Source organism: Homalodisca vitripennis, chromosome 3, assembly GCF_021130785.1.
Source record: "Homalodisca vitripennis isolate AUS2020 chromosome 3, UT_GWSS_2.1, whole genome shotgun sequence".
Taxonomy (NCBI): domain Eukaryota; kingdom Metazoa; phylum Arthropoda; class Insecta; order Hemiptera; family Cicadellidae; genus Homalodisca; species Homalodisca vitripennis.
The window spans coordinates 67,814,759-67,828,810 of record NC_060209.1 but is presented as its reverse complement, the minus strand read 5'-3'; the positions used below and the strand labels follow the sequence as shown (position 1 = coordinate 67,828,810).

Genomic DNA, 14,052 nt, shown 5'->3' with positions numbered 1-14,052 from the left:
ATAATATGCCTCTTTTGGTTAAAAACTATGACAACAGTTTTAAATAGTTCCAAAACAACATAGTTTTGAGCCAACACCTACTTATTCTGTTTAGTACGGTAGTAGTAGTAGTAAGAGTCCATTATAGAAAGAGTATATGTGACTTTGGTCAATTATTCCATCAAATATACCTATAGGCTATTTTAGTAAACAATATTATAGATTAAGATTAACTCATAACTTCAGATTACAATGCTTCGGTAAATGCTTAACAATTCAAAATAAGTTATGTAGCAAATCACAACACATGAGTTGAAAATCACAACGGTAAAGCCTAAACATAATCTTCACCATAGTAAGTGGTATAGTTACCTTTTTTCTCAGTTCTCCTTCGGGGCCAATGACATTCTCGAAAATGTGTTTGCCAACCTGAGCGTCCACAGCACTGAGAGGATCATCCAGTAGGTAAATATCCGCATTACTATACACGGCTCGAGCCAGACTCACTCTCTGCTTTTGGCCTCCACTCAGATTGATACCCTAGAGACATAACATAGTCCTGAGAGTCCACAGTACTGAGAGGACCATCAAGCAATTAAATATCTGCGTCACTGTACATAGCTTGAGCCAGGCTCACTCTCTGCTTCTGGCCTCCACTCAGATTGATATTCTACAGACATAACATAGTCATGGGAGTTTACAGCACTGAGAGGGCCATCAAGCAATTAAATATCCGCACCACTTTACATAGCTTGAGCCAAGCTCACTCTCTGCTTCTGTCCTCCACTCAGATTGATACCCTACAGACATGACACAGTCATGAGAGTTCACGGCACTAAGAGGATCATCAATCAATGAATTATCTACATCTTTGTACTATAGGTATGCACATTTAATGAATGGTGACTCTAACTGCTCCATTGTAACTATGGAGTTGAAATGGCAAGTTAATAGGATATATTTTGAAATAATCTACAACTAAAATAAAGGAAAATCCTATAACTCAATTAAAATATTTCAATATGCTCACCTTTTCTCCTATTTCAGTTGAATCACCACCAGGCAGCATATCAAGATCTTGTGTAAGAGCACAGGCTTCTACAGTATTAATGTATTTTTTGTTGTTGAAGCTACTGCCAAACAAAATGTTATCTTTCAATGTAGCATTTTGTATCCATGCTTGCTGAGGCACATACGCTATTCTACCCTAAAAGCAGAAAAACCATAAAAATACCACACCTATCAACTTTTTAATTTAACCTTACAAACTGTATTTATAAATTTCTTGATTAAGTTGGCCACATCGTTTTTCATGTAAATTAAAAACAATTTGTTTAAATAAGGCATTACCACACGACCTTACAATGAAAGATAATTAAACCTTGTAACTAGTACTAGTAAAGTAATGGGGTAGTTAAAAAAAATTATTCAGATTTAGATACCAAAGTTTTGGTCTTGATTCGGAAATCTGTATTGAAGAATTGTGAATATAGCCTAATTCTTAAAAAAATATCAACATTTTAATGAGAATAGGCCAATACAACAAAAATTATATTGATTCTGAAAACATTACCAACATTTGGTCTTGATTATGAATTCAATACCAATTCCTGTATAAATTATTACTAAGAATAATGGCTAAATATGATTAATAACTAAATATAAATTAAAGATGATGAATTTAACATCAAAACGTGTAGCTAAGCTAAAACATTTTGAAATCATGAATAAGCTAAGATCACAAGGCTCTGTATTACATTTAACCCACCAATTTAGAATTGTCATTGGAATGTTCTGACCCTGTAGTTAGTGAGTACTTTTAAAACACTTATTAAAAATGCAGATATTTTCATTACATAATCCACAACATGTTGAAATATGCTTGATTTTTTTTATTTATCATGAAGGAATACTTTTCTTGTTTCAGAGTGTTGCAACATACACTGCACCACTTTATTTTTGTCTGTTAGAAAATTCAAATGTCATTAGTTTGTCTCAAGTACGCTTACTCATTTTTTGTATAGAGCATGGAATAGAAGGACCTAAGTATCATTTGTGAATAAAAGCTTTCCTAAACACATAAATCCCAATTAATATTCCATTTTTTATACAGAGCTTTGAAATGTATGGAACCACATTTAATGTTTTAAAATGGATGCAGTCAAAAACTTGAAATTAACTACAGACAATGCTATATCTATCTTTTGGTGTGATTTCATTTTGGTTACTTTATTATTCACTGTACAAATTGTGTATGAGTGAAAAGTTATTATTGACATTCATCCCATAATCATTACTGTCACCAACTGCTGCCTTGAGTGTACATTGAGCGTGAAGTTACACAAAACTTGATTAAGTGTTCACTCTAACCTAGTGTTGACATGAGCAGACATCATACACATTTAATCTAAGAAAATACCAACAACGCAATATCAGTTGCACAAACAGATGAAAATCATTCTACCTTAGTGTTAACATATCCAGAGATCTTGTTCATTTCACCCAAGAAGGCAGAGATGAGGGAACTCTTGCCAGAGCCGACAGCTCCCACCACTGCTACCAACTGTCCTGGTTGTATCTTGAGTGTAATGTTGCACAAAACAGGCCTTTCTACATTTGCTGTTCCCCAAGAAAATGTTCCACCTTCCATGATTAATGGGTCACCTGTTACAAATAAATATTTATGAATTACAAATACAAGCCAATTATTTCATTTTCATGCATATAAGTTGCTTCAGAATTATTAATATTATTACAATTGTGTTTTATTTTAATGGATAAGTTTATTTTGTGTAGATGTGGTGTTTTATTTTATGTAATATTATGCAGTTTCTGTGGCTTATAACACAATTTCCTGCTGTACAATTGGAACATATAGGTAGGCATATTCTTTTTAAATAACTCCTGTGATGAGTTGTGGCCACTGGAAAATATTCTAATCTCCAATCCATTTTCAAATAACTGGAATGTAAATTTATAGAACAGTATTTTGAGGCCCTTATGTCGGAGAGTGAAACTGTTTTAATAGTACCAATGTAATAAATGAAATTTCTCTGCAACATTCCATAAGTTTTGACAAAATAGCTCCAAGGATTTCCAAGTAACACCTCAGCCATAATACATTTGAAATCCACAGTCTTTTCATTAGTGATAGCGCTTATAATATAATGGAGTCCTATGATGACTTTAAAATGGAAATAGGCATGTCTTAGGTAGATATTATTCCACTGTTTATGGTAAAGAGGTTAATTTCAGCTGAATTGTGAATGTCTCTTATTTCAGGTTTAGCATGTGTAAGAGCACTTCTGGTTCAAATAAATTATATTCCACCACACCAGTTTGTCTTGTTGCCCTGATCATATACCAGGTATTAAAAAATTAATTCTTATTCCAAACAATTAATTCTACCAGATATCCGCGGTTTCACCCTCAATTTTGTAGGCTTTAGACATGTATGAGAACTTCTGTTCCAAGTGAATTATATTTCCATCGCCAATGTTTAGTTTACTTTGTTGTCACGACCAAGAAAATCTGTCAATAAGTGTATATTTATGACCATTGTAATCTACTTTGTTACAGTATTAGGAATAGAGTTAAAAATCCGGCCTCTGGATGTGCGTTTAATAGACACACTGCTGCTAAACCTCTCCTCTATGTTATGTGAAATGGTTCCCAAGATAATGTGTATTTTGAGGACCATAAGTCAGAGAATGAAACAGTTTTAAAATTATCAAATAAATAAACAAATTTTCTCTGTACCATTCCATTAAATTTTACAAAATAGCTCTAAGCATTTTAGTAAAATCAGTGTGAAGGGATAATAGATCCAAAGTCCATAGTTTTTTTATTAATGAAAGTGCTTGTAATGTAATACAATGATGGAGTCTTATGATGATTTTAAAACAATTTGCATATGTAAAGTAGATATTATTGCAGTGTTTGTGGTAAAGAGGGTCAGAGATTCAGCAAATTTGCAAATGTCTCTTGTTTCAGAATGAAGATTCTTGGAGCATTAGAAAGATTTTAACTTAACCTTTTAACTGCAACACTCAATATATATCATGCAACTCTAGTTTTTGTAAACAAGCAATCTTGTGGTTATTATGCAAACTACTTTGACGCCACCTGCTTTGTACCATACAAGAGTTTGGGAAAGGTTGATATGTTGATATTTTACAAGTTGTTTTCTGATGTTTACTCATAGACAGTTGTGTGATAGTGGTAATATGGTGATAGTGTTGTAATGGCAGGAACATGAATGGACGAAGAGGATCTACTATAATTACTAGAAGTTCACAATTAGGGCCTGTGAATAAAGATTTCTCAGATGACAATGGATGGACTAGTGAGGCCTCAGTAGAAAACCTGATGGAAAGAGATATGATAACTGAGTGAGATATTCAATTTGAGATGTTTGTAAACATTGTTAATTTCTTACTCTAATTAATTTACTTACTTACTTCTTACTCTCTAGTTAATTTATTAAACTTTAAATAACGTGGCATGTCAAAAACTCTAAAAATGGGACAAATACTCGGCACTGGGGGGTCTTAGTAAGCCCAGTGCTCGGGTGTCACCACGAATTCAAGAACGCAGCTGTTTAAAGAATTAATACCATTTGTAAATTATTACCGTACACATCTTTCCAATATTTATAATATTTTTCAAGGACTTTCGAAATTGATGATTATATCGTCAGACAAATTCACAAATGAAAATAACGTATACTTGAATAATAATCTTTATGATTATTTTAATCCCTAAAATGAAATGCGTGGCTAGTTTTTAGGTTACACTGTCTTTGCTTGTACCCTCAGTATTAGTTCTTCAAAGATATGAATATATATAAACCTAATACAGTGCACTGTATGCCCTTGCTTTCTAATCTCTGTTTGCAGTATCATCCTATTTCCTTGGTTTAGTCTAGATATTATATAAGTTTTGTTATATATCTAATCAGTATCATAGGTTTTTTCAGTGAAAAAGAAACCCACTCCCTCCTCAAAGTGTTTCAACCATAAAAAAGTGCACTTTGTCTTTGCATTGCTTTTTGATTCCATTTATAATGGTCACGCTCTCACTGTGTTTGCCAGTTTCCTCAAATTGCAGCCACAGAGTAAATGGTTCATGAAGTGATATTAGTGCACATTCCCTTTCTTTCTTGTTTTTTGAGCTATTGTACATATACTGTCCCACAATGTCAAAGGAATCTCTGCCACCATCTGTAGTAAAAGTTAGGTAAAAGGTAAGACTACAACAGATGATACTTTTAATGAAATTCAAAATTCTGGAGTACAGTAAGTACATAAATTATTACTTATTGCTAATAATAATAAGCAGTATTTTGGGATAAAAATATGTCTTTTAATTCTTATATGTAAGCAATATACATGCCAAATTACGTCTAGAGTCTGTATATTTGATTTTCAAAGATCTCAACAACCAATCATACAAATACCCAAACATCATTTATCCACAAACTTTCACATTAATAATATTAATAGGATTGTGAATATTGAGTTTAACTCCAGTTAGCTTTCCTCTTAGTGCAGCATCTTACACTATATTATGTAGTCAAGGTGACTCTGATGTCAAAACTATGTAGATTTCGTTTTGAGTTTCTTTGTTGCCACTTTTTTTAGAAACTCTTCAGACAAACATGGCACCAGACTCCAGGAAGTCTGTGACAGCATCAGATTTCAGATGATGTACTAAGAGGAAGGTGAACTGGAACTGAACTCAACATTCACATTGAATCAACCCTTCTCACCATAGCTACATATTAATAGGATTGTCACATTTGTTTTATTTATGAGAAAAAAACACATATATTAAATTTGTCAAACTTAACAAAATTTTATTCTCACGTTTACTTTCATCGTGGGATACCGAATTTAAATCCAACTCTTCAGCATTCATAAACTCATCTATTCTTCTATAAGACACCAGAAACTGAAACATAACACCTTTATAAGTAATAAAAAATAAATAATTTTAATCTATAATAAAATAATTTTATTCTAAACAATGAAATGAATAAATCTTATTTTTAACTTCGCTTGAGAAAAAGACATAAAAGACACACTTTTTTATAATAGTTCATATTTTTAATTTCTCATGCTTGTTTTTCCTTGTGGTAGTTCTATTTTTATCCTTCTAAAGAGTCATGTAAAACTTTGATTTCTTTCAACTAACTTACTATTAACCATAATTAAAGAATCATAAATCTTATTTGTACAGTGCAACATTAGCAATCAGTAACATTAGCCAATATGGTATATTAAAATTAACAAAACAATAAATAAAATTCAATTAACTAAAATCACCACTGTAAAAATCATGGAGATTGTAAAGACATGTGGATATTAAAACAGTCTCAACCTCAACTCTCATATCTTAACCTCCTTAAGGGCACTGATCTGATTTTCTGTTGTAATGCATTAAATAACTTTGTGCCCTGATAACTAAATCACTATTCTTATGCTTAGAAGTTCAAATAAACATGTTTATAGGAATATCTAAGATACAAATATAAAGTACTGGTACTGAAAAATTCAGTCGCATGAACAAAGACATGTACATGACACACTCTATAAGTCTGAACATGTTTTAAAGTGCTATGTATGTGAAGAGCAAGGATTGTATTAGGTTAGGTAGTCCATCTACAAATGCAATGTGAGAAATCTGATGAATTGAAAGGAACTATAGGATGAGCACTCTTTGTGTCACTAATTTTCTTCTCTATTTCTATTCCTATTCACATTATTTCCATTCATGTTGCTGCAAGGGCGTACCCAGGATCAAAACTAGGTAGGGGGGAAGCCATGGTTATTCAGGTTGTAACATTAAATTTTTTTTTTTTTTCACAAAGGTGAATGAAACCAACATTTAAAATAATTATAACAGTGCTTTATCAACTATGTTAATACAATTAGGTATAATTATAACAGTGCTTTATCAATTATGATGTTATTACAATTATTTTCTTGAAAAAATATTTTTAATCTAGTTACATGTCTTATACTAATATCATTATTCTTGGATTTCTGATGGACACTCATCAAACACAACACAGTCAATCTGTCCTTGTGGCTAAGTCTTTGCCCTTTGAAGGGTACTGAAAGATCAATCAACAGTAGCCGTAGTGGATGGAAAAGCACTTAAAATGAGGAGTGTATGCCTTCTTACAGGGAAAACAAAACATTAGTCTCCTCCAAAAGTGCAGCTACTTCAGTATCATTTAATTTGTCTCTAGGTAAATCCTTCTTTTTCAACAGATTATACTACAAATCTAATTCTGCAGATATTATCCAACTCACATAACTCCATGAAAGACTTTGTATTTTTTTTCCAAATCTTTTGCAGGATGAAGATGGGATAAGGCAAAAGCAGGTGTATTTTCGTGTGATAATCTAACATTCAATGATAAAGTTAAGGAGTCAAGATAAGGGATGATCAACAACCGGCTCCAGTATTCAATTGTGGTCTCAGATGGTGGATTATACTATTTCTGTGTATTTGCTATTAAACAATTCATGGAACTGTTAACTCAACACTGATACTTCACAATATCATGTGATTTTTTTACAGTAATTCATCAGAAACATGTTCAATTTCTTGACAATCGTGTGTATTTTCGTGTGATAATCTAACATTCAATGATAAAGTTAAGGAGTCAAGATAAGGGATGATCAACAACCGGCTCCAGTATTCAATTGTGGTCTCAGATGGTGGATTATACTATTTCTGTGTATTTGCTATTAAACAATTCATGGAACTGTTAACTCAACACTGAAACTTCACAATATCATGTGATTTTTTTTACAGTAATTCATCAGAAACATGTTCAATTTCTTGACAATCGTGTGTATTTTCGTGTGATAATCTAACATTCAATGATAAAGTTAAGGAGTCAAGATAAGGGATGATCAACAACCGGCTCCAGTATTCAATTGTGGTCTCAGATGGTGGATTATACTATTTCTGTGTATTTGCTATTAAACAATTCATGGAACTGTTAACTCAACACTGAAACTTCACAATATCATGTGATTTTTTTACAGTAATTCATCAGAAACATGTTCAATTTCTTGACAATCCTTCTTGTTAACATCAAGGATTCCACCAATATGTTTCCTCACCATAATTAAATCCATATTTTTACTTTGTAGAATGTTTACAACAGGTTCCAAAATCACAGAGTACTTTGCAATCATGATTAAACCTACGATGAAAGTTTATTTAGTAACTGCACAGTGCAATTGATAGGCAAATTTTCTTGTAACATAGTTTTCTACAACCGAGAGACATTCAAGCGCATTGACAATTTCAAGGAAGCTGTTTGAAAAATTTCCAATGAACATCAAAAGTTCAACTAAAATGCTGATTAATAGCGGCAGTCGGCTCAGTTTATATAGTGACACGGATTTCCCCAGACCAAAGGGCAGGGCAGAGACCTTTCTAGAAGATTCCCTTTTTTATCATTGTCTGCCGCCTGTAGACTCTTCTAGAGGCCTGCTATAGACCTCTCCCTCTCTTGAATTCCACTAACTTGGTGACATAGATTCCTCTACCAGACGCTAGGTGGCTCTAGATCAGTGTTGTGAATGCATGATTACAATAATTATCCTATTTGTATATTATTTTTCTGTTTTCCTATAGAAAATAATTGTGTACGATTGTACAATAATATCGATCGACAATAAAATAACAAAAGTATCCTAATTTCGCATAATTAATAGTTCAGTTTTTTTTTTTATTATTAGTATAGTTATTTAAAAAAATATATAATTAATTCCAGGCAACAAAATTCAATGAGAATGTATTATAATTTTGCTTCCAAGGGGGGACAGCTGCCCCCCACTCTCTGGGTACCGTACGCCCTTGTGTTGCTGGCTAAGTGAAACAGTTACTAAATATGTGTCAGGATAACACATACCTGAAGCATAGCATTCACCGATAAGGGAATCACGCCAATGGCCGCCCTCATGATATTGAACAGTGCAGTCGCCACAAACGCAATTTCTGGGGTGAGAACGTTGCGCTCATCGATCATCACAAATACTGCAAAAGTAACAAGAGACACCTGCACAGAAAGAAATACAAATGCAACTATACAGGGTGACTTATTTAAATAGGCCACCATCTGGATCTTGGAAACTATAAATCTGACAACAAACTTTGAATGGAGAACCTATCCTTGATTTTAGAGACTTAAAAATGTGTACATCAAATTTATAAAACTGCCACCATTTTCCAACTTGGTAGCAATTTTTTTTTCTTGCCGCCAAATGTAATGCCCTTCATTATATTATTGATTTCAATATAAAAAGTAATTTTAAGAGTTATTCACTCTTGGCACTCTTTATATTTCCTTCAATAATGAAGAATGACAACTTAAAGTGTAGAGATTCTGTATGGGATTTTACTTTGAGAAAATGCCTTTTAAAACATTGACATCCATTTGAATGCTCTAAACTGTAAATATAACATCTTAAATTTAGAGATTAATTTTCCTTTGTTTTAAAAATATTTGTAAATGTGCATTACAAATACTGCATATGTTGTTATAAAACACAACCATTCAGTAGCTGGAAGTAGTAGGTAAGAAGTTTTAATTGAACAAAGTATAGTTTTCTGTACAGACACTTTGAGCAATCAGAAATGCTTTTAACACAAATAAGTCACTTTTTCCATTGAAATATTTATAAATATCTTACAAACAATGAAAATTTCCAAATGACCAATGTTAGATTTTTAGAATGTTAGAATGTTACAAATGTAAATATTTGTAATGATATTATACCAAATGCAAACCCAGCCAATATTGTAAATGTAGACAAAATGCTGGAAACAACACATGTTAACATTGTAAAATAATTTTAAATGGAATGATGGTAACTGTACTTGATGTAGAAAGATGTATTAAAAAACTCAGTAGTTCAAAAGTCCGAATATTTTTATGGTTTTATCAAATTATGTATTAAAGCAATGTTACAGTGTTTTGCTATGTCCTTTGGCCTATTTGATAAACTGGAATGTTTTTTGAGGGTATCTATCCTAAGTGTCTGAAACTTACCATTACAATACCTGTTTTTTAAGAAAGGAGATATTTACTCTCAAAGTAGTTATCGTCCAATATCACTAGTCCCACTTATGTCAAAAGTTTGATGTAAGCCAAATTTGATGAGATGTCAATTTTGATGAGGACCCCTCGTTGCTGCGCCTATTGAAATGTAGGTCAAATTTGATGCGAGTGTAAATTTGATGAGAGTCCCAGGTTATAACACCAATTTGCTATGTGTCACTCCCACGTTGGTTACGATAATTTGCTGAAAGTCAGTTCTTTAGAATTATTCACTCACCATGTAGTTGTACGCGCCTTGTCACCAGTGGCACGTTGTTTATACCATGTTGTTCATCATAGTATCGGTCGCCATCTTGCCCAATGCTAGCTGTATTTCCTCGTATTACTCAAAAATTATTAGATTTGAATGTCTCTGGTGTTATCACCAGAGACAAGTCTGTGTGTATGTCAGGGTTCCAAAATATATTAAGTAATAATTACAAAATTTAACATCACTCACTCCACACTTTTTGTAAAAGGGATATTTAAAGAAAGTCAAAGCAAGTGACCACGAGATTAGTTTATTAAATGTCACACTCTCAACAATATTATAAACTCACTCACCTTGCAGTGCTTTGATAATTTTAAAAGTCTAAACAATATCCCATCCTTGATTAAATTTCAATATACTATACAACAGATCATTACTTTTCCCCAGGAGAACTAACACAACCTCCCTTGCTTTCGAGTCTGATGGTAGAAGAACGAATCTCCGTATAATACGACGGATACTGATTCAAAACAACACTCATCACTTCTCTCGTTCAAATCAGCGTCTTCACGAATAAATTTTAATTTAATTCTTTCTTATAATTGTCGAAAATTTATCACGTTTACTATAATTAATCAATTTAAGTATTTCTATTTTCTTTTTATTAATTTTTCAAAGCTTTTTATTTAAATTTTTAGCAACATGTGCTTTATGACGTCATAAATTTACAAGTCATTCATACCACAAATTGGCTCTTTCTGCGTAATTTCTATTTAATGTTTTTGTAAAAACACGAATTTTGGTTATGTTTACTTCATTTTTAATTAATCAAATCTTTTCCCATATAAAGTTCAATAAATGTCTTCGTTATTAAATAAATCTCAATTCCGACAACATGTGATTCACTGATGTCACAGTCTGCCGATTCATTGACGTCACAGTCCTGCCAATTCCCCGCGAATATTCAAATGTCGTAATTTGACCTGTTACAAGTTGTAGAAGCTATAATTAAGGAACAACTCAATAAGTACTTTGAAATAAACAGATTTTCTATCATCAAATCAATATGGTTTTAGGAAAGGTCTTTCTACCATCAATGCTATAGAAAATATAGTGTCCTATGTATTTCAAGGATTTGAAGACAAAAATTATACTCATGCAACCTTGTTGGACCTAAGTAAAGCGTTTGACATTGTGTCTCACGATATTCTTGATGACAAAACTTGAATTTTTATGGTATTGTGCAAAATGAGCTAAAATCTATTAAGGTTTGTACTTGATGGATAGATATCAAAGGGTTAAAACTGGTGAACAACAATCAAGCCTGCAAAAAGTATTAAACGGAGTTTCCCAGGGCTCAGTATTTGAGCCTTTTCTTTTTATTATTTTTACTAATGACCTCCCAAGTTTCTTATCCAGTAATTGTGTTTTATATGCTGATGACACAACATTGGTAAATGCAGGAAAAGATCTGAATTTATTACTCAAAGACAGTGAAACCACATTTAAAAGTCTTGCAAATGGCTTGAAAATAATAAATTACTACTTAATAAAAATAAGACTGAAAGAATTGTTTTTGAGCTTAAAAACACTGAGAATAGATCTGTTAAACTCCTAGGAATAAATCTAGACTGCAAGCTTAGTTGGAATGAACATACAAATCAATTGTGTAAAAAATTGGCTAAAGTTCTTTTCTTATTAAGGAAACTAAAAACATGTACCAGTAGGGAACTTATTTTAAATGCTTATTACTCTTTTTTCACTGTCACCTATTATACGGTACAACTCTTTGGGAAACTCCTCTGGGGCTCAACAGGTTTTTTATATGGCAAAAGAAGGCGATTAGATGTATAGTGGGAATAGGGGACACTGAATCATGTAGACCGCATATTTTATTGATCTGAATATTCTAACGTTACCCTGTGTGTTAATGTTTCAATCAATTATGTATGTTAAAGACCATTATGCAGAATTTAATTTAAGAAGCAGTAAATATGTATATAACACCAGAAATAAAAAACCTTATTGATGAAAAATTTGTACGTCTAAGACGAAAAATAATTACATACATATTGGCATAAAGCTTTTTAACAAATTACCTCTAAAATGTAAAGTCTTTGTCTGTAAATAGTTTTAAATTAGTTCTTAAGAAAATGGTTTTTAAAAAAAGCTTTTTATAGTTTAGACGAATTCTACAATGTTTCATTAGATGACATAATATTTTAGGTGTAATATTTATATATCATAATTTATTCTCTTATTTTGTAATTTTTATTATTTGTTGTATTTATTGATTGTTAATTTTGTTAATTGTTATGTTTGTTAATTGTTATGTTTTGTTAATTGTTATATTTGTTCATTGTTATATATTGTTAATTGTTATATTTAGATCAAAACACATTGATTAACAACTAATTTATTATCTTACATCAAATTTACACTGAAGTCAAATGTGTACCATTTTATTTATATCATTGTGCTACTATTTAATTTACTTATGTGACAAAGCCTATTGTAACATATGTTATTTTAACGACAATAAACAAATTGAATTGCATAGATGTGAAGTTGTACAGTTAAAGAATATTAAAATGGACGCTTACTATGAAGGTGTTTTCTCGATTTTAAACTCTGTAAGGAATCTCAACACTTGAACTGGCAAATCTTCATTATTAGGGGAGAAATAAAAAGTGCCATATTTATAAAAAAAAACCGTTATAAAATAAGTTTTTATATGGAAAATAAACATAAATATAGGATGTCCCATGACAAAAAAACAAAGTTGACCTCTATATTGGAAAATGTTTTGAAAGTTTGATGTACCGTACTTGTTTTTAAATGTCTCTAAAATCAAGGCAATTGGTTGGCAAAAAAATCATTCAGATATTTCAAACAGCTTGAATCCACTGTACAATTTATCCAAGCACATGCCGTATTGTATATACAATATACAAATTATATTGCAACATTATATTATTTTTAAAACATTCAGAATACATGTACTTTGTGCATTAGATTTAGAATAAGAAAAGTATGTGCAAAAAAATATCCACTTTTTATAGTACAAAAATACTATATTTATACAACTTTAAATTACAAAACGTGTTTGCACAGAACTATTTACAGAAGGTATCACAAACATCAGTAATGAAATAAATGCATCTACCCTGAAAAATATTGGTGATTTACAGTGATGTATATAAAATCTTACCAGGAATGAAGAACAGAGCCATAAGAAGGAGATGGAAGCATTCCACATTGCAGCTGATTTTAACACTCTAATCTCCTTCTCTCTTATCTTAAGAATTTGGTTCCTGAAACTTGGATCCCAGGCATAGAGCTTTAATACCTACAAGCAAGCATGGATTTAAATTGAATCAATACCAAACATCTTTGATCTTTCATGCATGTTTATGAGCAAAGTAGAATCAATAATTTTTACTCTTTTGATCCACTCCAATATGATTTACAAGCTATTTTAGAGATAAAAGCTGTTTAACTGAGGCATATACACAAAGCAACTATGACTACGATCAATCAGAACCTAAAAACTCAGACAAGTGTTCCTCAAAATTCAGTATTTGGCACATTCCTCTAAATAATCTATACTATAGTGACGTGTCTGACTTTCTTGAACAACACTGTTCATTATTTTATGTATGCAGATAATACTGTGCTCATTTTTTTAACTTGAAATAAATCTATTCATAATGTTACATACATAATAAAGCCATTT

The 14,052-nt window shown here is 31.7% G+C and overlaps 1 protein-coding gene across 1 annotated transcript in view; it reads right to left on the bottom strand.

Moving 5' to 3' along the window:
• Positions 1-14,052, bottom strand: part of LOC124357021 (multidrug resistance-associated protein 1-like) — a 73,161-nt gene that overhangs the window by 19,646 nt on the left and 39,463 nt on the right. The window contains exons 11-16 of the mRNA XM_046808390.1: positions 13,528-13,665; positions 8,918-9,064; positions 5,847-5,931; positions 2,444-2,643; positions 1,010-1,186; positions 352-519 (exon numbers count right to left, since the gene is read on the bottom strand). Of these exons, the coding sequence (XP_046664346.1) occupies positions 352-519; positions 1,010-1,186; positions 2,444-2,643; positions 5,847-5,931; positions 8,918-9,064; positions 13,528-13,665 (915 nt within the window). The remainder of the gene's footprint in view (positions 1-351; positions 520-1,009; positions 1,187-2,443; positions 2,644-5,846; positions 5,932-8,917; positions 9,065-13,527; positions 13,666-14,052) is intronic.